The 23,306-nt window shown below is 38.3% G+C and overlaps 1 protein-coding gene and 1 long non-coding RNA gene across 14 annotated transcripts in view; both read right to left on the minus strand.

Moving 5' to 3' along the window:
- LOC127004999 (serine/threonine-protein kinase N-like) overlaps nucleotides 1–23,306 on the minus strand; it is a 211,357-nt gene that overhangs the window by 123,997 nt on the left and 64,054 nt on the right. For all 12 annotated transcript variants that reach the window (XM_050873436.1, XM_050873434.1, XM_050873435.1 and 9 more), the window contains 3 exons: nucleotides 18,420–18,535; nucleotides 17,467–17,644; nucleotides 12,741–12,904 (listed from right to left, as the gene is read on the minus strand). In XM_050873436.1, the coding sequence (XP_050729393.1) occupies nucleotides 12,741–12,904; nucleotides 17,467–17,644; nucleotides 18,420–18,535 (458 nt within the window). The remainder of the gene's footprint in view (nucleotides 1–12,740; nucleotides 12,905–17,466; nucleotides 17,645–18,419; nucleotides 18,536–23,306) is intronic.
- On the minus strand, nucleotides 18,550–21,383 carry LOC127005006 (uncharacterized). Of its 2 annotated transcripts, XR_007758207.1 has the most exons (5): nucleotides 20,493–21,383; nucleotides 20,172–20,237; nucleotides 19,712–19,777; nucleotides 19,580–19,645; nucleotides 18,550–19,513 (listed from the first exon to the last, which is right to left on the minus strand). It is a non-coding gene; the product is annotated as an uncharacterized LOC127005006 (long non-coding RNA). The 2 variants fall into 2 exon arrangements; XR_007758208.1 differs by lacking the exon at nucleotides 20,172–20,237.

Below are 23,306 nucleotides of genomic sequence, written 5' to 3' on the forward strand. Positions count from 1 at the left end.
TCAGTTCTTTATCTCTATTTTCTGCATTGTGTTTTTAATTACGCAGCAACTGAGGAACAAAATACTGGTGGCGGTGGTGGTGGTTGTTGGGCATGCGTGGCAACACCTGGCAAGGACATGACCAGGGTGTGAAGGTGGTGTGGCAACTATGGTTCTCAGGAGGGAGGGAAGGAAACATGAATAAAGATAAGCAAGGAAGGAATGAAGGAAGAAGGGAAGGAAGGGAGAAAAACATCACCTTTAACAACAACGACAACAAAAACACCAAGGGGGAATGTAGGAATAGACAAGATAGGAAGAAAGGAAGACAGGAATAGAGGAAGGAAGAAAGGAAAAGATTAAGGAAGAAAGGAAGAAAAACAAGATCACCACCAAAATCAACGACAACAAAAACACCAAGAGGGAATGTAGGAATATACAAGATAGGAAGAAAGGAAGACAGGAATAGAGGAAGGAAGAAAGGAAAAGATTAAGGAAGCAAGGAAGAAAGGAAGAGAAACAAGATCACCACCAACATCAACAACAAAAACACCAAGAGGGAATGTAGGAAGACAAGATAGGAAGAAAGGAAGGAAGGAAGGAATGAAGGAAAGAAGGAAGGAGGAAAAACAAGATCACCACAACAACACCGAGAACAAAAGGGAGAGAAGGAATAGACTAACAAACGAAAGGAAGGAAGATAGGCATGAAGGAAGGAAGGAAGGAAGGAAGGAAGGAAGGAAGGAAGGAAAGAAGTAAAGGCAGATCACTAACAACAACAGCAACCACAAAAACAAAGACTGAAAAATTAAAGAAAGAAAAAAATAAGAAAAATACGGAAAGCGAGAACGAATAACTGTAAGACGACACAAAAGGAAAACAAAATCAACACCACCAACAGTAACAACAGGACAATAATAATTCAAAGAACCCACAATCATCGACAGAAAGGTGACGATGACGTAGTTCTAATTTAAGGTGTGTGTGTGTGTGTGTGTGTGTGTGTGTGTGTGTGTGTGTGTGTGTGTGTGTGTGTGTGTGTGTGTGTGTGACCTTCCCGCGAGCGCGCACACACACACACACACACAGAGAGAGAGAGAGAGAGAGACCAACGAGAGCATATGCGAACACACGACCTGTAGCAAACAAACTCACACACACACACACACACAAACAAAAACTCGTCCGCCACAGGTAAGACAGACTGACAGGTAAGGACGGCGATCGGTAATTATCCTTCGCTCAGTTGTTGTTGTTTTTATTTATTTATTTTTACTTTTTTTTTGTCTAATTTTATACACCTCCGCGGGGCTCGACTAGCGGTAAGTGTCTTGATATAGCAAGCATATAAGTCTTCCTGTTTCTCTCTCTCTCTCTCTCTCTCTCTCTCTCTCTCTCTCTCTCTCTCTCTCTCTCTCTCTCTCTCACACACACACACAGGTACTATATTCTTGGCAGCTCACTAATCCATCCTTTTTCCCCTTCCTTCCTTTCTTTCTTTCTTTCTTTCTCTCCTCTTAATCAGACTTTTCTAGTCAGCTCTTCTGTCTTGTCTGCTCTCTCTCTCTCTCTCTCTCTCTCTCTCTCTCTCTCTCTCTCTCTCTCTCTCTCTCTCTCCATACACACCACCACCAAGAAGAAAAAGAAGATAAGGATGAACAAGGGAAAGCGGAAAAACAACCACAACAACAACGACGACAATATCAACATCCTCTCTCTCTTTCTCTAATCGCCTCTAAGAAAAACAAGAAAAACATCCCTTGACTCATTAATATATGTGTCATGTCTTTCTTTTAATATTTATCAAGCTCCTCCCTCATTTTAGACTTCCTCTCCCTCCCTTCCTTTATCTATCGTCCTCTCCCTTATCTTCTCCCTCTAGACCCCCTCCCTCTCCCCCTTTATCTATCTTACTATCCCTCCCTCCCTTCCTTTATCTCTTTTACTCTCCCTTCCTCTACACTTCCTATCCCACCCTCTCTCCCTTGATCTCTCTTTCTCTCCCTCCCTCCCTTTATCTTCCTCTCCCTTCCCTTCCTTGTGTAATTCCTTCCCTCGCATTCCTCATCCTTTCTATAGACTTCCCCTCCCTCTCTTTTCCCTTTCTCTCCCTTCCTTTCTTTTCTGTAAGTTCTTCCTTCACATTCCTTTCCTTCCCTACTTCATTTTGTCAAGCCCCTCCTTTCTCCAGACTTCCTCTCCCTCCCTCCCTTTCTCTCCCTTCCCTTCTTTTGTGTAATCTCCTCCCGAAATTGACCTATCTTTCAGCCACTCCTATTGACTTTATTTTGTAGGAGCAGTGAGTAGCGGACTTTTCATTTTTTTTTTCCTTGAACTGCTTCCTTATATGTAAAAAAAAAAAAATAACAATCTCTTCCTTCGCATTCCATTCATTCCATTCTTCATTTCACCAAGTTCATCCTCTCTCTCTCTCTCTCTCTCTCTCTCTCTCTCTCTCTCTCTCTCTCTCTCTCTCTCTCTCTCTCTCTCCCTTGTGTTATTTCTCCCTAGGCATTCCTTTCATTCCATTCTTCATTCCATCTAGCTCATCCTTCTTCTAGACGTACCCCTCCTTCCTTATCTTTCTTGCCTTTTCTCTGTATATTTGTCTATCACTTTATTTCTCTTATAATTTTCCCTTCCTTCCCTTGTGTTATTTCTTCCTTCGCATTCCTTTCATTCCATTCTTCATTCTGTCTAGCTCATCCTTCTTCTAGACTCACCCCTCCTTCCTTCTCTTTTTTCTCTGTATATTTCTGTCTGTCACTTCGTTTCTCTAATAACTCTCCTTTCCCTTCCTCTTTGTTATTTCTTCCTTGGCATTCCTTTCATTCCATTCTTCATTTTATCTAGCTCATCCTTCCTCTAGACGTACCCCTCCTTCCTTCTCTTTCTTTCATTTTCTCTGTATATTTGTCTGTCACTTCATTTCTCTTTTAACTCTCCCATCATTCCCATCTTTTTTTTTTCACCTTCCTCTTTTCTTCTGTTTCTCATGTTTACCCTTCTCTCCTCGCTTTATCGAACCTCTTCTCACCTCCCATTTTTTTTTTCTCTCTTCTCCTCCTCCTCCATTCACTTCTCCCTTTGCTCTACCTCATAAAGTCTGACCTTGCTCCTCCTCCTCCTCCTCATCATTGAAAGGAAATGCCTCACTTATAAGACTTAAAAAACATATATATAACAAAAACAATAATAATAATAAAAATAAGTAGTAGTAGTAGTAGTAGTAGTAGTAGTAGTAGTAGTGGTGAGGAGACAGACAGACAGACAGACACACACACACACACACACACACGCCAAGAAAGTCGTTGTCGTGTGTGTGTGTGTGTGTGTGTGTGTGTGTGTGTGGCAACCAACACGCCCACGTCACGCCCGAGCTTGTTCTTAGAAGTCTGCATAACACGTATATAACAGGAAGCTTAGAGCACTTTTTTTTTTTACCCCCCACATCTACCTGTCTACCTGTCTATTCTTCCTCCTGACAATTCATCTATCTGTCCATTCTTCCACATGTCCATTCTTCTACCTGTCTATTCCTACACCCGTTCATTCATCTACCTCTCCATTCTTTCACCTGTCCACTCATCTATCTTATCTGTCCATTCCTTAACCTGTCTATAGTCTTCTACTCGTCCACTCATTACACTGTCCGCTGAGGTGTCTTCCTGCCTCTCACACCTGTAATCAGATCGTCCCACGCTTACCTGCTCTCCAACAATTTTTTCCTAGTTCACTACGTCTCAATCTGGGTGTTATAATATTGGGGTTTTAGTAATGGGTAAGACTATTGCCCTTTTATTTGCGTACCGTTCCGCGTGAGGTCGATCTTATCTATCTATTTATTCTATTTATTCGTGTATTTATCTTTTTATTTATTTATTTTATCTATTTATTTATTCTATTTATTCGTGTATTTATCTATTTAGGTTTTAATGGCTCTGTAATTACCGTAGTGATTGGCGTAAGGTCCATTTTTCTTATTTATTTATTTTCCATTTATTCACTTAAGTATTTACCTTTTTTTTAAAGTTATATTATGGTCCTTCAATTACAATGTGGCCTCGCGTTAGGTCAATTTTCCTTATTTATATATTTTGTCTATTAATTCACGTATCTATTTATCATTTCTTAGGTTGTTTTATGGGGACTGACTTCCATGGTTACTGTTATTTCTACGTCGATTTCTAACAACTACAACTACTACTACTACTACTACTACTACTACTACTACTATCACCATTACTACTCTTCCTCTCAAGGTTATTAAATTCAGCCTTTCAACACTCTTAGATCAACCCCCAAACGACCATTATAATGCAGCTTTTTTTCCCTTTTCTTCTACGATTCAACGTTGTAATTAGTCTTATTCTACACCTGACTTTGACAAATGACCCTCAGGATGACTGTAATAAAATGTTGCTGACTAATGAAGCGACGAACCTATATATATTTTTCTTGGTTTTTTTTTCCCCTAACGTTCGAAGTTGCTCCATAGTCATGACTGATTTTTTTTTTTTTTTTACTCATTCTTATCATTCATTTTTATTACTATCATTTTCTTATTATTATTATTATTTCGACTGTCATTATTATTCACTCTTTACAATTCTTATTTATTCTTATTTTCATCATTATTTCTCTTCATTCTTCTTACCACTTATTCATTATTTTCATCATTAGTATTTATTTTCATTATTATTCATTCTTCTTAGTACTATTATTCATTCTTTTATCACTATCATTCATTTTTTTATCATTACTGTTTCTTATTCATTTCTTGCCATTATTATTCATTCTTTATTATTCTTTCTTCTTATCATTATCATTCATTCTTCGATCACTGTTTTTCATTTTCTTATTATTACTGTTTCTTATTCACTTATTCTTACCATTATCATTCTATTATCATTATTCATTCTTACATTTATTTTTCTTCTTACCATAATCACTCATTCTCATCATCATTATTATTGTTGGTATTCTCTTTTGGGTTGGGTAAACTTTAAGCAAGCAACCCCTGAAACCAAAAAAACAAAAGAAAACGGAGAGCAAGACAAAACACGATCGCTTTCTTTCCTAACAAGAGGGACTGGATTCACATGGACGCTCGCTCCTTTATGTCGTTTTCTTCCCCTTTCACAACATCCGCTCAGTGTTGGCCTATGATCATGCAGCGTCCCTTACAAAAAGAGGAAGTCCTAACCTCCTGTTGTTGGTTCAGTAGACTTTAGATTCACATGGATAGATCTTGACTGCTTTTTGTTTCTTCCGCTTACGAAAATGTGGCAGCGATAAACGAGCTTTTTTTTCCTCTCCCTCACGTGTTTTTAACTCTGGAGTTATTTCCTGTACTGTAAAAAAATAATATCCGAGACACGGTTCGTAGATTTTGATGGAGAAAACACACTTTCCTTTCAGTAAGGGAAATCCCATGAACGAGTTCGATTTACACGCAAGATACCCCGTCAATATATTCTTTTTCTTCCTTTTGCTTTTGAATTTTCCTGCAAACCGACGTCAGAAGTTCAGCGCAATACCTTAAAATGAAAAAAGAAAAAAGCAAGATACCCCGTCCATATTTTTTCTCCCCTCTGAAGGCTTGCGTGAGAAGTTGAAAGCAATAACAACACAAAAAAAAGGAAGAGAAGAACACGCAAGATACCCAGTCAATTTCTTTTTTTTTTTTTCCTCCGAGGACTAGCGTAATAAGTTAAGTAAATGCAATTCCTTAATAACACCAGAATAAAGAAGAATAAGAAATATATACTAATGATAAAAAAGAATGAATAAGTGATAAGACTGAATAAAAATAATGATCAGAATAAGAGTAAATAAGAATTGTAAAAAGTGAATAATAATGATAAGTCGAATGAATAATAACAACAAGAAGAATGAATGTAAAGTGATAAGAAGTCTTTCAATAGGAACTTGCACAAACAGGGACGATTTACGCACATTTTCTCTCTTTTAAAACAACAGAGTAAATGTTTAAACAGGGACGATTTACGCACATTTTCTCTCTTTTAAAACAACAGAGTAAATGTTTAAACAGGGACGATTTACGCACATTTTCTCTCTTTTAAAACAACAGTAAATGTTTAAACAGGGACGATTTACGCACATTTTCTCTCTTTTAAAACAACAGAGTTAATGTTTGCGTATGTAAACTCTTATTAAGGAAAAAAACAAGCATGTCTTTTAAGGGGAAAATTGCAACAGGGAAATAATTTACCCAAGGTGGGGGTTTTTTTTTCCACCGCCAACCTGCGTCAGACAATAAATACAAACCCTTAAGAAGAAGACGCAAATTACCCAGTTGATTTCTTTTATTTTCCTTCTTTTATTCTGGCAAACCGGCGTCAGACTTCAAATGCAATCCCCCATGATGAAGAAGAAGAAGCAGCAAAATACCCCGTCGATTTCTTTTATTTTCCCTTCTTTTCTTGCAAAACGGCGTCAGAAGTTTAGCGCAATACTTTCAACAGAATAAAGTAAAGAAACCAAGAACATAACATGCAAAATACCCCGTCAATTTTTTTTTCCTTCCTTATGTTGGTTTTTTCTTCTTGCAAACCGACGTCAGAAGTTACACGCAATGCCATAAGAGAAAAAAATAAGAAACCCAGAAAAGAACACGCAAGATACCCCGTCAATATATTTTTTTCCCTTCCTTTTGCTTTTGCTTTTTCCTGCAAACCGACGTCAAAAGTTAAGCGCACTACCTTAAAAAGAAAAAAAGAAAAACGCAAGATACCCCGTCCATATCTTTTCTCCCCTCTGAAGGCTTGTGTGAGAAGTTGAAAGCAATAACTACACAAAAAGAGGAAAAAAAGAACACGCAAGATACCCCGTCAATTTCTTCTTTTTTTTCTCAGAGGACTGGCGTAATGTTTTTTTTTTATTTTTTTTATCAAACGACACGGCTCAAGGGCAACAAAAAGAGCACAAAAAAAAGCCCGCTACCGCCGCTCCCATAATAGATAACAGTAAAAAGTAACCAAAAGAGAGGTCAATTTCGGGTGGAGAGCTGTCCTATAAAAAAAAAAGCAATAAACGAAAAAGAAAGGACGAAAACAACACGCAAGGTACCCCGATGAACTCTTCTCTTCTTTCCCTCCAAGAAATCAAATGCAATAACCTAACAAGAGGAAAAGAAAAAGAACACACAAGGCACCCGACGATCTGTTATTTATTTTTTCTCCCTCCCTCCCTCCGCAGGCTTATCAGGTTCACACATCACCAGGAAGGTTTCACATGGACGAACGCCCTCCACTTGTTTTCCCAGAGACTCTCCAAGGCGCGGGTTCCTCGGGCGGGGTTTTCCCTTAGCGTAATAGAACAGGTGGTGGTTGGTCGCTCTCACACGGGGGGCAGGAGTGGGAAGGGGATGAGGGGGGCAAGGGGGCTTGCTACCTGGCTGGCTACCTGTCTATTGCTCCTACCTGTTCACTACTTGGTATTAACACTATTATAATTATCAAACGTTTTCAAGGCATTATCAAAATTGTCATTATTAAACGTTTTTCAAAACATTATCAAAACTAACACTATTATCATTATACGGGAGGGGGGGGGCTTGGTACCTGGCTGGCTACCTGTCTAATGTTCCTTCCTGTTCACTACTTGGTATTAACACTATTATAATTATCAAACGTTTTCAAGACATTAACAAAACGAACACTATTATCATTATCAAACGTTTTTCAAGACACCATCAAAACTAACACAATTATCATTATCAAACGTTTTCAAGACATCAAAACTAACACCATTATCATTATCCAAGACATTATCAAGACTATTATTTCAAGACATTTGCCTCAGTTTGCCTGTTTGAATAGCCTCTCGTAGAAGATGCTGGGATTTCCATGGACTGTTCTGTGATGCTGGTGATATTTCCATACGACTTCTGCACTTTGAATGGGAAAAACACACATGCAAACCCGGTTAATCTTCTCTGTGGCCTTGGAATGCAGTCGTAGTTGAAGGCCGAGACGTTTAATAATACGGACCGTTATCAAAATCATTATCAAACGTTTGGGGCTCATGTTAGGAACGTTTTTCGCGGCCTGAGAGGAGCTACGACGGGTTGCAATGAGTGTTTTCCCGTTCCCGCCGCATAAGCCTTGCCAAACTACCGCCAGGCTCAGGTAACTACCCATAGAAAACCCCGACCACATCTGCGACGGGCTTTTGAAATTGATGGACAAGGCTTGGAAGAGTTTAATTATATGGACCCAAGCCTTTTATCCTGCTATTTTTTTTTTTTTTTTTGACACCTGATGGCTAGATAATTGGAGAGAAAATAAGAAAGAAGCGAAAGTTATATAGGAAAATGAGAAAGTACACGAATTATGAGAGAAAAGAGAAGAGAAAGAAGGTGAAATGGAGAGAAAGTAATATGTAGGAGAATGAGAAAGTACACGAAAATGAGAGAACAAAAGAGAAGCGAAAAAGGGTAAAAGGGAGATCAAAATGAATGGAAGACTCAAGACTCATCAATAGGATCAAATTATTAAGATACAGATATGACTCTCTCTCTCTCTCTCTCTCTCTCTCTCTCTCTCTCTCTCTCTCTCTCTCTCTCTCTCTCTCTCTCTCTCTCTCTCTCTCTCTCTCTCTCTCTCTCTCTCTCTCTCTCTAACAAGGTAATCAAGGCACTTAACACGGCGCCTCTGTGGCAATGTAACTTCATAATGTCGAGCCACCGCCGCCCCCTCTCCTCCTCCTCCCTCCTCTTCCCCTTATTTGTTTTCCCTCATCGTACAACCTTCCTTCATTTACTTTAGTTGTGTGTATGTATTTCTCTTCCTTTCTCCCCCTTTTATTTGTTTTGTTTTTTTCCTTCCTAACGTGCCACCTTGCCTCATTAAGTTTGATCGTATGTATTTTTTCTTCTTCTTCTTCTTCTTCTTCTTCTTCTTCTCCTCCTCCTCCCCTTATTTGTTTTCCCCAGCTTGCCTCATTCTCCCTTCTATAAATAGCATGTATATAGTTCTTCTTCCTCCTCCTCCTCCTCCTCCTTATTCGTCTTTGTTTTAATATCATTTTCAATCCTCCTCCCTATTTGTTTCTACTTTTTTTTCTAGACACAACATCCTCTACATTATTTTTTTTTTCTAGACAAGATCCACATGCCTCAATACTGTTTTCCTAGATTACATTCATATTTTCTCTTTCCCCCTCCCCCCCAAGGTAGAATCTAAGCTTCCCAATATCCTTTTTTGGAGAAAGATACACATTCTTCCATATGTATTTTCCTAGACTTTTTTCATAGGCTACATTAACTTTGCCTAATAGAATTTTCCAAGTAAGAATTTCACAATATATTTTTTTCCCAAGGCCTCTTCCAAGGTTTCAATATTTTTTTTTTTTCCACAGCAGTAGACAAGGTACCACCATTTTTTTCTGTAAGCAATATTCAAGATCCCATTATTTTTTTTTGTAGGTAGCATCAACTGAACATTTTTTCCAAGGCCTCATTCAAGGTTCTAATATTATTTTTCCAACACCATTATCCAAAGTACCAACATTTTTTCCTAGGCAGTATTCAAGCTGCCATTATTTTTTTTTTTCATGGTCAGGATCAACTCTTACCAATATTTTCTTTCCTAGGCCATATCCAAGACTCCAATACTATACATCCTAGGCAATATCCAAAGTACCATCATTTTTTTCTACACTATATTCAAGATTACATTCCCTTTTTTTTAGACAGCATCAACTCTTACCTATATTATCTTTCCTAGGCCATATCCAAGATTCCAATATTATATATCCTAAGCAATATCCAAAGTACCACCATATTTTTTATAGACAATATTCAAGATCCCATTACTTTTTTTTCTTCAACAGCATCAACTCTTGACAATATTTTCTTTCCTAGGCCATATCCAAGATTCAAATACTATACATCCAAGGCAATATCCAAAGTACCACCATTTTTTTTCAAGACAATATTCAAGATCCCATTACTTTTTTTCCATAAGAAGCATCAAAGCTTTGGGTAGGCGGTGGCCGAAGTGGTAGCGTACTGGGCCCACATTCACCGCGTGATGGACAACACGGGTTCGAATTTTTCAGTCACCGCCGAGTGGCTTAAAACTACCCACATGCTGTCCTGAAGACCACCCATCAACCCGGACTCTAGAGGAAGCCGTCCAAGTGAATCAAGAACGAGTTCCGGGGGGCAGCATGAGCCAATGCAAGATGGCGCCACTATAAACACTCGCCTGCGCCAGAACGGGCTGGGCCGGCCACCAGGCCCCACCTGGAAGAAGCCTTGGGCCGACCATCAGGCCCCACCAGGAAGATGCCTACCGGCGCAACAGGCAGCGATGTAAAAAAAAAAAAAAAAAAATAAAAAATAAATAAAAACTTCTTTCCCAGGCCATATCCAAGGTTCCAATACTTGTTTTCCTAGACCATATTACAAAGTTCTGATATTTCTTTGTTGTTGTTGTTGACTATTCAAGATTACATTTCTTTTTTTCGTGGGCAGCGTCAAACCTTACCCATATTTTCTTTTCTAAATCATATCAAGGTTCCAATATTTTTCCAAGACCATATACAAGGTTCCAATATTTTTTCAAAGACGATAATACAAGGTTCCAATATTTTTTTCACAGACCATATCAAAGGTTCCAATACTTGTTTTCCAAGGCCATATTACAAAGTTCCAATATTTTTTTCCTAGACCATAATACAAGGTTCCAATATTTTTTTTCCCAGACCATATCAAAGGTTCCAATACTTGTTTTCCAAGGCCATATTACAAAGTTCCAATATTTTTTTCCTAGACCATAATACAAGGTTCCAATATTTTTTTTCCCAGACCATATGAGAGGTTCCAACACTTCTTTTCCTAGACCATATTACAAAGTTTCAACATTTTTTTTGTCCAAGGCGGTATCCACGTTTCACAATATTCTTTTCCTTGAGAACAATCACATTTCCCAATACTCTTTTCCTAAGCAACATCCACACTTCCCATCACTGTTTTGAGTTTCCAGGTGTTATTTTATCTTTCCCTCTTCAAAGATCTGCCCACGCAATTTCATAATCTGATAAAAGAGAGGAGCTGAATATTTTCACATCTCTCCTTCATTCTTCATTTCAGTCTTCAAGGATATCGACTAATTTTCCTTGTTTTTTCCTGTTAATCTTTTTCCAGAATTTTCTTGTATGGTTTCGCTGTTTTCTTTCTCTCACTTCCTTTCTTTCTGTATGTGGTTTGCAACTTTCCATCAAGTACTACTACATTTTTCAATAATAGAAATGTATAATCACAAACAAAAAAATCACATATAACAGATGAAAAATGCCACAGTACATACCTCTTTTTTTTCCATTCCTCACCAATTTTCAGAAGGGAAGAATTTGTTATCGTGGAATTGAGGAATTACACAAAACTTCCAAAACACATAAAAATGGCCCGACTTTTCTTCCTCTTCTCTATTCTTCTCATTCGCGGAAAATTGTCTCGACACAAAAAACGAAAACGATTCCCCGCAGAAATTTCCGTAAAAGTAAATTCTTCTCCGCTGAAATTTCCGTAGAAGGGCGGACAAAGCAACACATACACACTCACACATAAACAAACACACACCAGGCACACCCAAGACTCACCTTCAGGGCAATAAACATACACATATAATAAAAATATTACACAAAAAAATAATAACAACCCCATAGTGTCTCCTCTGTCTAATTCATGAACTCTTGAAAGAATCATGTTTGTTTAATACTAATTTGAAACATTGACTTTTAATAACATGCATCCATACTACTATTTGTTTCATCAATATTATATAACTTAATCTTGCATTTATAGAAGAATTTAGAAGTTAGTATGGCTCTATGGGGCAAGCAGAGTCAGTAAATTAATACACCATGAATGATGTAATATAGTGAGAATATATATGAAAACTCTAAAAGTACCATTATGTATTTAGGATGAAGAAACAGCAACAACAACGGTAAGAATAATAATGATTCAAGCAAGTTACCGATGTCAAGAGGAGTCACTATACACACAGGTAGCAATGTTCTGTAGTTGTGTTACATTACTTTACTTTCTTACCTGTTGACCTGAAAAAAAAAAACATGCAGGGAAGCACAACAGGAACACTGCTACCTGACACACTGAAGGTAGGAAGGAAGGAGAAGACGGGACCTTTTCAACCCTTTTTGCCTCTGTTTCTTTTCATTTACATTTTACAGTAAAGGAAGCAGCTCAAGAAAAATAAACAAGTAAATCAAGATTGAAATAAGACCTCTGACTGCTGCTCCTGTAATGATAAAAAGTAAGAGGAGTCATAAGGAGTTAAGAATGCCTACCTATTCCACAGGCTAATGAAGATGAGTACTGAGGCCATACTCTGTTTAGTGTATGCTCGCAACTTTCCCTAACACATCAATTTTTTAACCCAGTAGCAGCGGGAATCATGTTTCTTAATGGCTCCTCTAAGCGAGAAAAATGAGAAAAAAATCATCACTCACACAAATCATTTCATAATATATATCAAAAGCATTTGTGATCAGTTTATGTATCATCTATTTTGGGGGGTTTAAATCATGGCATAAATTTGGCCCGTCGTTGCTGCACGGTAAAGCCACAAATTTGGCCCGTCGCTGCTACCAGGTTAATTCCTGACAAGTTAATTGAACTTTTCTAACTTTCTTCCTTTTTATCTTCCTTCCTTCCTTCCTTCCAACACACCCTCTTCCCTCCCCCCTAATGCCCCATCAACACTCACCTCCTGCAGGTACTTCTTGTCCGCCGCCATCTTGTTCGCCTGCAGCATGCGCACGGCGTTCTTGGCGCCCTCCATGCAGCGGCACTCCACGTGGAGGCGGTGGATCAACTCCTCGATCCGCACGTCCACCGGCGTCTCAAGGTTGTACTTGTTGGCTGATTCACCTGTGGAGGGGGAACGGACAGGTGAGGGGGTGGAGCAGGGGAAAGTTTAGTGGGGTTTGTGTAGTGTTGCTTTTCTGAGTGTCATTTGCTAATCTGGGTTGTGTGTGGTGCAATTTTACTTAGGCCCGTACCAAGAGTCACGAAGGTTTAGCGACGGAGATCAAAGGGAAGGATGATGTGTACCTAGAGGCACTAGCATTTTTGGAACAAAGGTTTGTGGGAGAGACAAAGGGAAGGCAAGGTCTACCCCACGTCTTCCCTTATACCTTCGAGGAAAATTATGTTTATTTTCCAAATTTGGCGTGGCAAATAGTTGTGGTTGATTTAAAACAACCTGAGAAAATACCTTCCCTAATTGGAAAGTCATATATTATAGTTGCAGCAAATATGTTTGTCTTGTTTACAACAACAGCACGCGCCTTCAAAGCACAGAGGAACCAGCCAGACAGGAACCTTCGTGGCTCACATTCTCGAACGATCTATGGTTTTCCAAATTCTTTGATTGATAGCTCATTCAGTTAAGACATCTGGCTCTGTAAGTGCAAATAAAGGGTATCTTAATAATTTACTGCATGTGAATAACGATTAATAATGGGAAAAAAACATGAAATAGTAAATGATAACTGTTGAATGCGATGCTAGGGTATTTCAAGTATTAGGCTATACCCATGTTATTTATACATGCAACACATCAAAATTCCTTATGTATAGTATAGACACTTGCAGAGTCATATGTCACTTTATATACCTGAATGAGATGAAATATGAGCATAGCTGGGCATTATCATGATAAGTTATTGCGATACTTTATCGCTGATAACAAAATCGGGTTATCGGCCATCCGCTACTTATTTAAATATACAGTAAAACCCCGATTATCCGAAATGGAAGGGGGGAAGCCTCTTTCAGATAAGCCGATTTTTCGGATAATCCGGATTTATGGACGCCATTTTGATTTTTGAAAGAAGTGAGGTCGAAGCACAGGTAGAACGCGATGCGACTGCCCAGTGTGAAGTGTGTGACGCGACTGCTGCCGACTGACGATGTAAACAATGAAACCAAACAAACACACGCTACGCTAAACAAAGTAGTACGCTTAAAACATGTGATGTAAATGTTTTATTGTATGTTTGTCTGTGTGTCTCCTTGTCTGGACCAGTGTATGTTGATACTTGTGAGCGTTGCAGATCTGAATTGTGAATGTTGCAGAGTGCAATTGTGAATGGTTGTGCAAGCTTGCAAGTGTGACCTTGATGCATCGTGCAGGTGGAGACACAGTATGATGACTCATATTATCGCGCAACTCGTATGTTGGAAGGGGAATGTGGCATGGAGTGGAGAGGGGAGTCGTGTTTGTGTCGTTGTCTTGAGAGTACGGTGTGAGAGTACTCGTGCAGTAGTTTGTTCGTTCGCCGCACCTACGTCCTTGCTGGGGCGAAGGTGCGGACGTGGTGTTGTTGAGAGTTTGTTTAATGTTTTTTGTCTAATACATTGATCTATTTGTTACAAGCTACTTCGGCAACACGTATTAGAAAGCATATTCATTTTAACTGTTCTTATCAATTTTAAATGTGTTAATATAGTACATATGTAGTTACTTTTATTTATTTTTGATGTTTTATAACGTTTTAGTATAGAAAAAAAAAAATTTTAATTGCATTATCCAGATCAATTTCGGATAATCCCGTTTTTCGGATAATCCGCTTTCGGATAATCGGGGTTTTACTGTATATCGGTATCTTCGTTACTTTTGTAACCAAACTAGCAATAATCGCTACTTTTTTCTGCCTCTCAGAAAAAAAAACTGTCTCCCTACTGCGCATGCGTGGTCCGGTGTTGTATGAAAAAAATTCGGGATATGAAATTTCTTCAGTGAAGAAATTTCATGCTTAGATCATCAACATTAAAACACTGGGTTATTTTTTTATGTTACTCAAAAATCAATATATCAAAGAGAAAAATCATTTAACTTTGCCCCCAAAATGTTTATTCACTGCCTCAAATTTGACATTTCATATTCGTTTGTGAGCATGCCATGGTACTAAAGGCACCCGGTGTTGTGTTATTTGGAGTCCCATCGTCAAAAGCTGGCGCTTTTGTTTACAAACACTGGTTTCTCGTGAACTGCGCATGCTCATACCAGTAAGCGTAGCCCTGTACAGTCTCACAAAGCTTTTTAACACATTAAGAGTTGCTGGAAAGGTGAATCAGACATATAGTACCACCATCCTCACTGTTTCTAGAGCGACACTGTACATATAAATACAACTCGAGCAGAGTGTCGTTCTAGAAACAGCGAGGATGGTGGTAGTGGCACTGTACGTATGTCTGATTCAGCCTTCCAGCAAGTCTTAATTACAGTTAAAAAGCTTTGTGAGACTGTACAGGTCTACGCTTGCTGGTCTGAGCATGCGCAGTTCACGAGAGACCAGTGTTTGTAAACAAAAGGGCAAGCTTTGACGGTGGGGACGCCAAAATTAATAACACAACACCGGTTCAGGCGTTTCTAGTATTACCGTCCACATGTACGTGTCAACGTGTGGTTTTCAGGTTTTGTAAGTTTTTTAAAATACAGATAATGAAAATTTGAATTCATCTATGTTTTTTATTTGAAATATCAATATAGTATCATTTTCACCTATCGGACTTATCGCTAGCTAGTATTCGAAAATGTGGATTTATATTGGGTATCGGTTATCGCCTATATTTGTGTCTCCAGTTAACGAATATCGGTTATCACCGATAAGGTTTTTCATTATCAGTTATCGGTAATAAGGTTTTCTGTTATCGTGCCCAGCTATGAATATGAGTATCTGAAAGGCTATAGAGCGTTCGAGTATGATATGTGTTTGATATACAAGTTGTTTCTTCGTGTCCTGGTATGGTATATTATCAATGTAAATCTTCTGTTTGTGGTTCATGTCATCAGAAATAACAGCCGTTGTTCCATACAGCTCTAGCCTACTGGGAGGACGTGTAATCGCCATGTATTGCACAGGTTCACGAGCTCATTATACTGTTGCATAACTTTAGAACAGTGCCGAAATCAGTTATGTCAAGAAGTCATGAATATTTTTCAATGAAAAATATTCATGAAGGTATTCATGAATACATTCAAGAAGTATTTGTATGTACATTCAAATTAAAACCATTTCAATGTATTCAAATTCATATTTGCTGGAAGCTGAAGTACACAACTCTAGTGTTCATTCCATCCCTGAACCTAACCTAATCCAACAAAATCCCAAACAGAAAATCTCATCTACGCTCCTTTATTGATGAGACTCTCCATATAACAAAGTGAAGGCTTCTTTTTGTTGATTTATGCTATAGGTTGATGGATATCATGTGTTTGAAAATTCCCCAAACTTAACCTAACCTAACCTAAACTAACAAAACCCAAAACAGTTACCATACATCTTGACTCAGAAAAATCATCTATTCTTCCTTACTAGATGAGACTTTCTACATATATGACACAATGAATTCTTCCTTTGTTAATTTCTGCCATAATTTGGCACCTATCATGTGTTTGAAATTCCACAAACTTAACCTAACCTAAACTAACAAAACCCCAAACAGTTACCGTACATCTTGACTCAGAAAAATCATCTATTCTTCCTTAATAAATGAGACTTTCTATATGACATGGTGAGTTCTTCCTTTGTTAATTTATGCCATAATATGCCACCTATCATGTGTTTGAAAATTCTGTAAACTTAACCTAACCTAACAAAACACAAACAGTTACTATACATCTTGACTCAGATAAATCATATATGCTTCCTCAGTAATGAGACTTATTATCTAACAAATGGAGGTTTTTCTTGGTTAAATTATGCTATAAGTTTCTGACAATCTTGTGTTTGAAGATACTCTAAACTTAACCTAACCAAACCTAGCAAAATCCCGAACAATTACTGTATGTCTTGACTCAGAAAAATCAACTATTCTTCCTTACTAATGAGACTTCCAATATAACAAAGTGGGGTCTTTCTTTGTTGATTTTTACCTTAACTTGCTAGCAGTCATGTGTTTGAAGATACCATAAACCTAACCTAACCTAACAACACCCCGGACAGTTACCATACGCCTTGACTCAGAAAAATCAAATTTGCTCCTTACTAACAAGACTTTCTATATAACAACGTGACCTCATTCTTTGTTGATTCACACCATAAGTCACTGGCTATCATGTGCTTGAAGAGACCCTTAACCCGGTAGCAGCGACGGGCCAAATTTGTGGCTTTACCGTGTAGCAGCAATGGGCCAAACTTGTGGCTTTACCGTGTAGAAGCAACGGGCCAAATTTGTGCCATGATATAAACCCCCCAAAACAGATGATGCATAAACTGGTCACAAATGCTTTGATATATATTATGAACTGGTTTGTGTGAGTGATGATTTTTTGTCATTTTTCTCGCTTAGAGGGGCCTTTAAGAAACATGATCCCCGCTGCTACCGGGTTAACCTTACCTAACTATAACCCAAACAACCATATCTGTCACTGTATCTATCATTGTGTGTCTGTGTGTGTGTTTCAGCCTTAGACTAACACCCACCTTCAGCGTCCAGTCCATTCTCGGTCTGGTGCTGCTTGGCCTTCATGCGCCTCATCTTGATGTACTCGATCTTGGCCTTGGAGTCCGCCAGCATCTGTTGTGCCTCGGCCAGTAGCTTCTTGTCCCGCATTGGCCCAGTGCTGTACATCTGGATCATGTTCTCAGCGCCCGCCTTCACCTGAGGAGAGGCACAGGTGGTGAGTGGCGGAGTGTGTGGTAGTGGGAGGGTGGGAGTGGTTATTTGTATGGGTGTGTGGTGATGGGAGTGTGGGAGTGGCTGTGTATGTGGTGATGGGAGTGACTGTGTGTCTGCCTGTGTGTGTGATGATGGGAGGGCATGACTGTTTGTGCGTGATTGTGAAAAGGAGTGACTGAGTATGTGTGGTAATGGAAAGGCATGACTGTTTGTGTTTCTGACGGTGGAGGGGTGAGTGAGTGAGTGAGTGAGTGAGTGTGTGTGTGTGTGTGTGTGTGTGTGTGTGTGTGTGTGTGTGTGTGTGTGTGTGTGTGTGTGTGTGTGTGTGGCAATGACAAAGTAAGTAGTTGTGTACATATGTGTGTGTGTGTAATAAGGGAACAAGCAAAATGGTTACAGATTCTTTCTCTACTCATACATAAAGTCACATTATGATCCTAAATTTTCTATCATAAGTGACACAAATTTCCCTTCCCTTCAAAAAAATAGATGAGTGTAGTCTAGAGAAAACATGCGACTATTCTGTGACTGTTCTGGTGAGTGTTTGAGGCCTTCTAGTGAGTGTTCATGGCAAATATTGTTATATGGATGCCCAGTCTGTCACCCCAACCATTGACATCTTTACCACACCCTCAGAAAAATCTGCTATATGAATCCCCAGTTTGTAACCCCAGCCCTTGACATCTTCACCTCCCTCCCTCATCCCCAATACCTCACCCCAGCACCTGAAGCACTACTGTCCGCCTCCCTCCCTCACCTTCTGTTCAATCTCTAGCTGCCGTTCCAGTGAGAGGAGCCGCTGGTCGCACGAGATGGAGATGGGTTCCAGGGACTTGTCTTGGGTGTCCGTCGCCATGGGGGAGAGTGGAGGATCTGTGGGGAGGACGGAGTGTTAGTTCTCTCAGCAAGTAACTTAGGCCTTTAATGTTACCTAGGGAATAAGTGTGCTATAACATGTCTACAATAATTTGTCTGCAATGATGTATCTGTGGAGGGTAAAAAATATAAAATTGATAGTACTGGGTCACGAAAACAGGGGAAATGAAGGCTTGTAAGACCTCAGGAGATTAACCATGGAAAGGGGTACAGCATTATGTCTTTGGATGGGGAAGGGAATGGTTCTACCTATGCCCTGTACCAACTGATGAGGGGGAAATGGAAAAACGAACCTTGCAAGCACTAATCAGCGTTAACATTTTTTTTCTAAACAGATTCAATATAAAAAGTTCCTGGGAGAAAGATTTAACCCGGTAGCAGCGACGGGACAAATTTGTGGCTTTACGGTGTACAAGCGACAGGCCAAATTTTTGCCATGATATAAACCCAAAAAAATAGATGATGCATAAACTGATAACAAATGCGTTTATATATATTACGAAACAGTTTACGTGATTGATGATTTTTTTCTCATTTTTCTCACTTTGAGGGACCTTTAAGAAACATGATCCCCGCAGCTACCGGGTTAATAGTAGAAAATCAAAAATATAATCTCAATTAGGTTGCTCTGATGTAAAACTGAGTACAGATGATGAAATGCATTTTTTCCCTCGGTGTCTGGTTACATGCAATATTTATGAACAAAGCAACACTGGAAACACATGACTCTGACAATCTTATCACTATTTTGACATCAATACATAAAGTCACATTATGATCCTAAATTTTCTATCGTCATAAGTGATCCAGATTTCCACCACCCTTCAAAAAAATAGATGAATGTAGTCTAAAGAAAAGCATGCGACTATTCTGTAACTGTCCTGGTGAGTGTTTGAGTGAGTAGTGAGTGCTCATGGCAAAAATCTGTTATATGGATGCCCAGTCTGTCACCCCAGCCACTGACGTCTTTATCACCTCCCTCACAAAAATCTGTTATATGGATCCCCAGTCTGTCACCCCAGCCATAGACATCTTTATCACCTCCCTCGCAAAAATCTGTTATATGGATGCCCAGTCTGTCACCCCAGCCATAGACATCTTTATCACCTCCCTCACAAAAATCTGTTATATGGATCCCCAGTCTGTCACCCCAGCCATAGACATCTTTATCACCTCCCTCGCAAAAATCTGTTATATGGATGCCCAGTCTGTCACCCCAGCCATAGACATCTTTATCACCTCCCTCGCAAAAATCTGTTATATGGATCCCCAGTCTGTCACCCCAGCCATAGACATCTTTATCACCTCCCTCGCAAAAATCTGTTATATGGATCCCCAGTCTGTCACCCCAGCCATAGACATCTTTATCACCTCCTCACAAAATCTGTTATATGGATCCCCTGTCTGTCACCCCAGCCATAGACATCTTTATCACCTCCCTCGCAAAAATCTGTTATATGGATCCCCAGTCTGTCACCCCAGCCATAGACATCTTTATCACCTCCCTCACAAAAATCTGTTATATGGATCCCCAGTCTGTCACCCCAGCCATAGACATCTTTATCACCTCCCTCGCAAAAATCTGTTATATGGATCCCCAGTCTGTCACCCCAGCCATAGACATCTTTATCACCTCCCTCGCAAAAATCTGTTATATGGATGCCCAGTCTGTCACCCCAGCCATAGACATCTTTATCACCTCCCTCAAAAATCTGTTATATGGATGCCCAGTCTGTCACCCCAGCCATAGACATCTTTATCACCTCCTCAAAAATCTGTTATATGGATCCCCAGTCTGTCACCCCAGCCATAGACATCTTTATCACCTCCTTAAAAATCTGTTATATGGATCCCCAGTCTGTCACCCCAGCCATAGACATCTTTATCACCTCCCGCAAAAAATCTGTTATATGGATCCCCAGTCTGTCACCCCAGCCATAGACATCTTTATCACCTCCCTCGCAAAAATCTGTTATATGGATGCCCAGTCTGTCACCCCAGCCATAGACATCTTTATCACCTCCCTCGCAAAAATCTGTTATATGGATGCCCAGTCTGTCACCCCAGCCATAGACATCTTTATCACCTCCCTCACAAAAATCTGTTATATGGATGCCCCTCATACCAACTGAGACAGGAGATATATAAAGACGAGTGTAAAAATACCAAAGAATGCCAAAATTTAAATGGATGATAAATGTACACACAAATGAGACTACACACACATAAGGCTGACCATGATAGGCTGATAATAAACACGCCAAGCAGTACACTTCTTCCTTTTCAAATTGAATGAAAAAAAGCTTAATCTTAACTATATAACCTTACTTTTTCAGCTTACAAAACAAACAAGCCAAGCAGTACACTTTTTACTCTTCAAATTGACTGAAAAAGGGTGATTCTCAACTATCTAACCTTACTTTTTCAGCTTACAAAAACAAACAATCCAAGCAGTACACTTTTTACTCTTCAAGCTGACTGAAAAAAAGCTTAATCTCAACTATATAACCTTATTTTTCAGCTTACAAAAACAAACAAGCCACGCAGTTTACTCTTCAAGCTGACTGAAAAAAGCTTAATCTCAACTATATAACCTTACTTTTCAGCTTACAAAAACAAACAAGCCAAGCAGTTTACTCTTCAAGCTGACTGAAAAAAGCTTAATCTCAACTATATAACCTTACTTTTCAGCTTACAAAAACAAACAAGCCAAGCAGTTTACTCTTCAAGCTGACTGAAAAAAGCTTATTCTCACCACTACAACTCTTTGAAGTACAGATAGCTTAATCGCCTTAATGAAACATAGATGTGATGCTTTACTCCTTAATACACAGAAACATGAAGAAATAAAAGTATGTGTGATGTCGTCATGCGTTCTCCTTTACCTTTTTTCCCTCTACCCTTGAGTCTTGCCTTGTGGTACAGACCTACAAGGGCGGCGGGGACATGAGACACAGACAGACAACACACAGGTTAGATATGAGTTAGATAGATATGCAAGGTGGCTCAACAGACACAATAATAGCCAGAAAAGGAAATAATGGTCACAATCATGGTAGATACACACATTAGCGGCTATGGAGAGTTGAAATAGAGGTGAAATAATAAGTTGAGACTGTGAATAAGAGTTGAAGAGTTGAAGTAATAAGTAGAGAGATTGTGAACAAGTGTAAAATTGAGACAAAGTTAGAGTATGTATGTAATGAAACCAAGTAATTCAGCAGCAACAATATAGAAATAGTAGTTGAAAGACATATTTAAAAAGACTGTGAATGGTGAGTATGAATATATTAGAGAGATTACAAGTGTTAAGTAAACAATTGAGACAAAGTGATGTATATTAAAACTTACAATACAGAATAGCACTTAAAATATATTGTTCTGAGAGACTGTGAATTTTGAGTATGGATAAATAAGAGATTGTGAGTTAGGAATAAAAAGAGAGATTGTGAGTTAGGAATAAAAAGAGAAAAGAGAGATTGTGAGTTAGGAATAAAAAGAGAGATTGTGAGTTAGGAATAAAAAGAGAGATTGTGAGTTAGGAATAAAAAGAGATTGTGAGTTAGGAATAAATAGGGAGATTGTGAGTTAGGAATAAAAAGAGAAAAGAGAGATTGTGAGTTAGGAATAAATAGGGAGATTGTGAGTTAGGAATAAAAAGAGATGAAGACTTTAGATAGAGTATGTATATATTTAGTGAGACAAAGTGATAAAACAGTAAAAATAGATAGTGGTTACAATAGATAAGTTTGGAGAGACTGTGAATGCTAATTAAAAAAAAATATAACTGATTAGATAGAGGATGAATTCATAAAGACAGTGGGAAAAAGTGTTACAATGGAAAAAGACTAAAACTGGTCAAATGTGAAGTGTTAAATGAGGAAAATTGATAGAAAAATAGAAAATTGATAGAAAATGTGTAGGAAATTGATAGAAAAGTAAAAAATTGATAGAAATAGTGTAGGAACTTGAGAAAAAAGTAAAAAATTGATAGAAATAGTGTAGGAACTTGATAAAAAAGTAAAAAATTGATAGAAATAGTAGGAAATTGATAGAAAAGTTGAAAATTGATAGAAAAATGTTGGAAATTGATAGAAAAGTAAAAAATTGAAAGAAATAGTGTAGGAACTTGATAGAAAAGTCAAAAATTGATAGAAATAGTGTAGGAAATTGATAGAAAAGTAAGATATTGATAGAAATAGTGTAGGAAATTGATAGAAAAGTTGAAAATTGATAGAATAATGTAAGAAATTGATAGAAAAGTAGAAAATTGATAGAAAAGTAAAAAATTGATAGAAAGTGTGGGAAATTGATAGAAAAGTTGAAAATTGATAAATAGTGTAGGAAAATGATAGAAAAGTGGAAAATTGATAGAAAAATGTTGGAAATTGATAGAAAAGTAGAAAATTGATAGAAAAATGTTGGAAATTGATAGAAAAGTAGAAAATTGATAGAAAAATGTTGGAAATTGATAGAAAAGTAGAAAATTGATAGAAAAATGTTGGAAATAGATAGAAAAGTAGAAAATTGATAGAAAAATGTAGGAAATTCATAGAGAAATGTAGAAAATTGAGAGAAAACTACTTCCATTAACTTTGAATATATCTAGTGAAAGCGATCAGTCAGTAAGGCAATTATTAGTGATGGAGAATGTGATAATACAAAAACACCAGTAGATAGAAACAGACCCTGCCTAAAACACTGACTTCCTAAATAGACTACACAGAGTTACACAGACATTAGACAAAGAGATTAGTAGATAGCAATA

Source organism: Eriocheir sinensis, chromosome 29, assembly GCF_024679095.1.
Source record: "Eriocheir sinensis breed Jianghai 21 chromosome 29, ASM2467909v1, whole genome shotgun sequence".
NCBI classification, from domain to species: Eukaryota; Metazoa; Arthropoda; class Malacostraca; order Decapoda; family Varunidae; genus Eriocheir; species Eriocheir sinensis.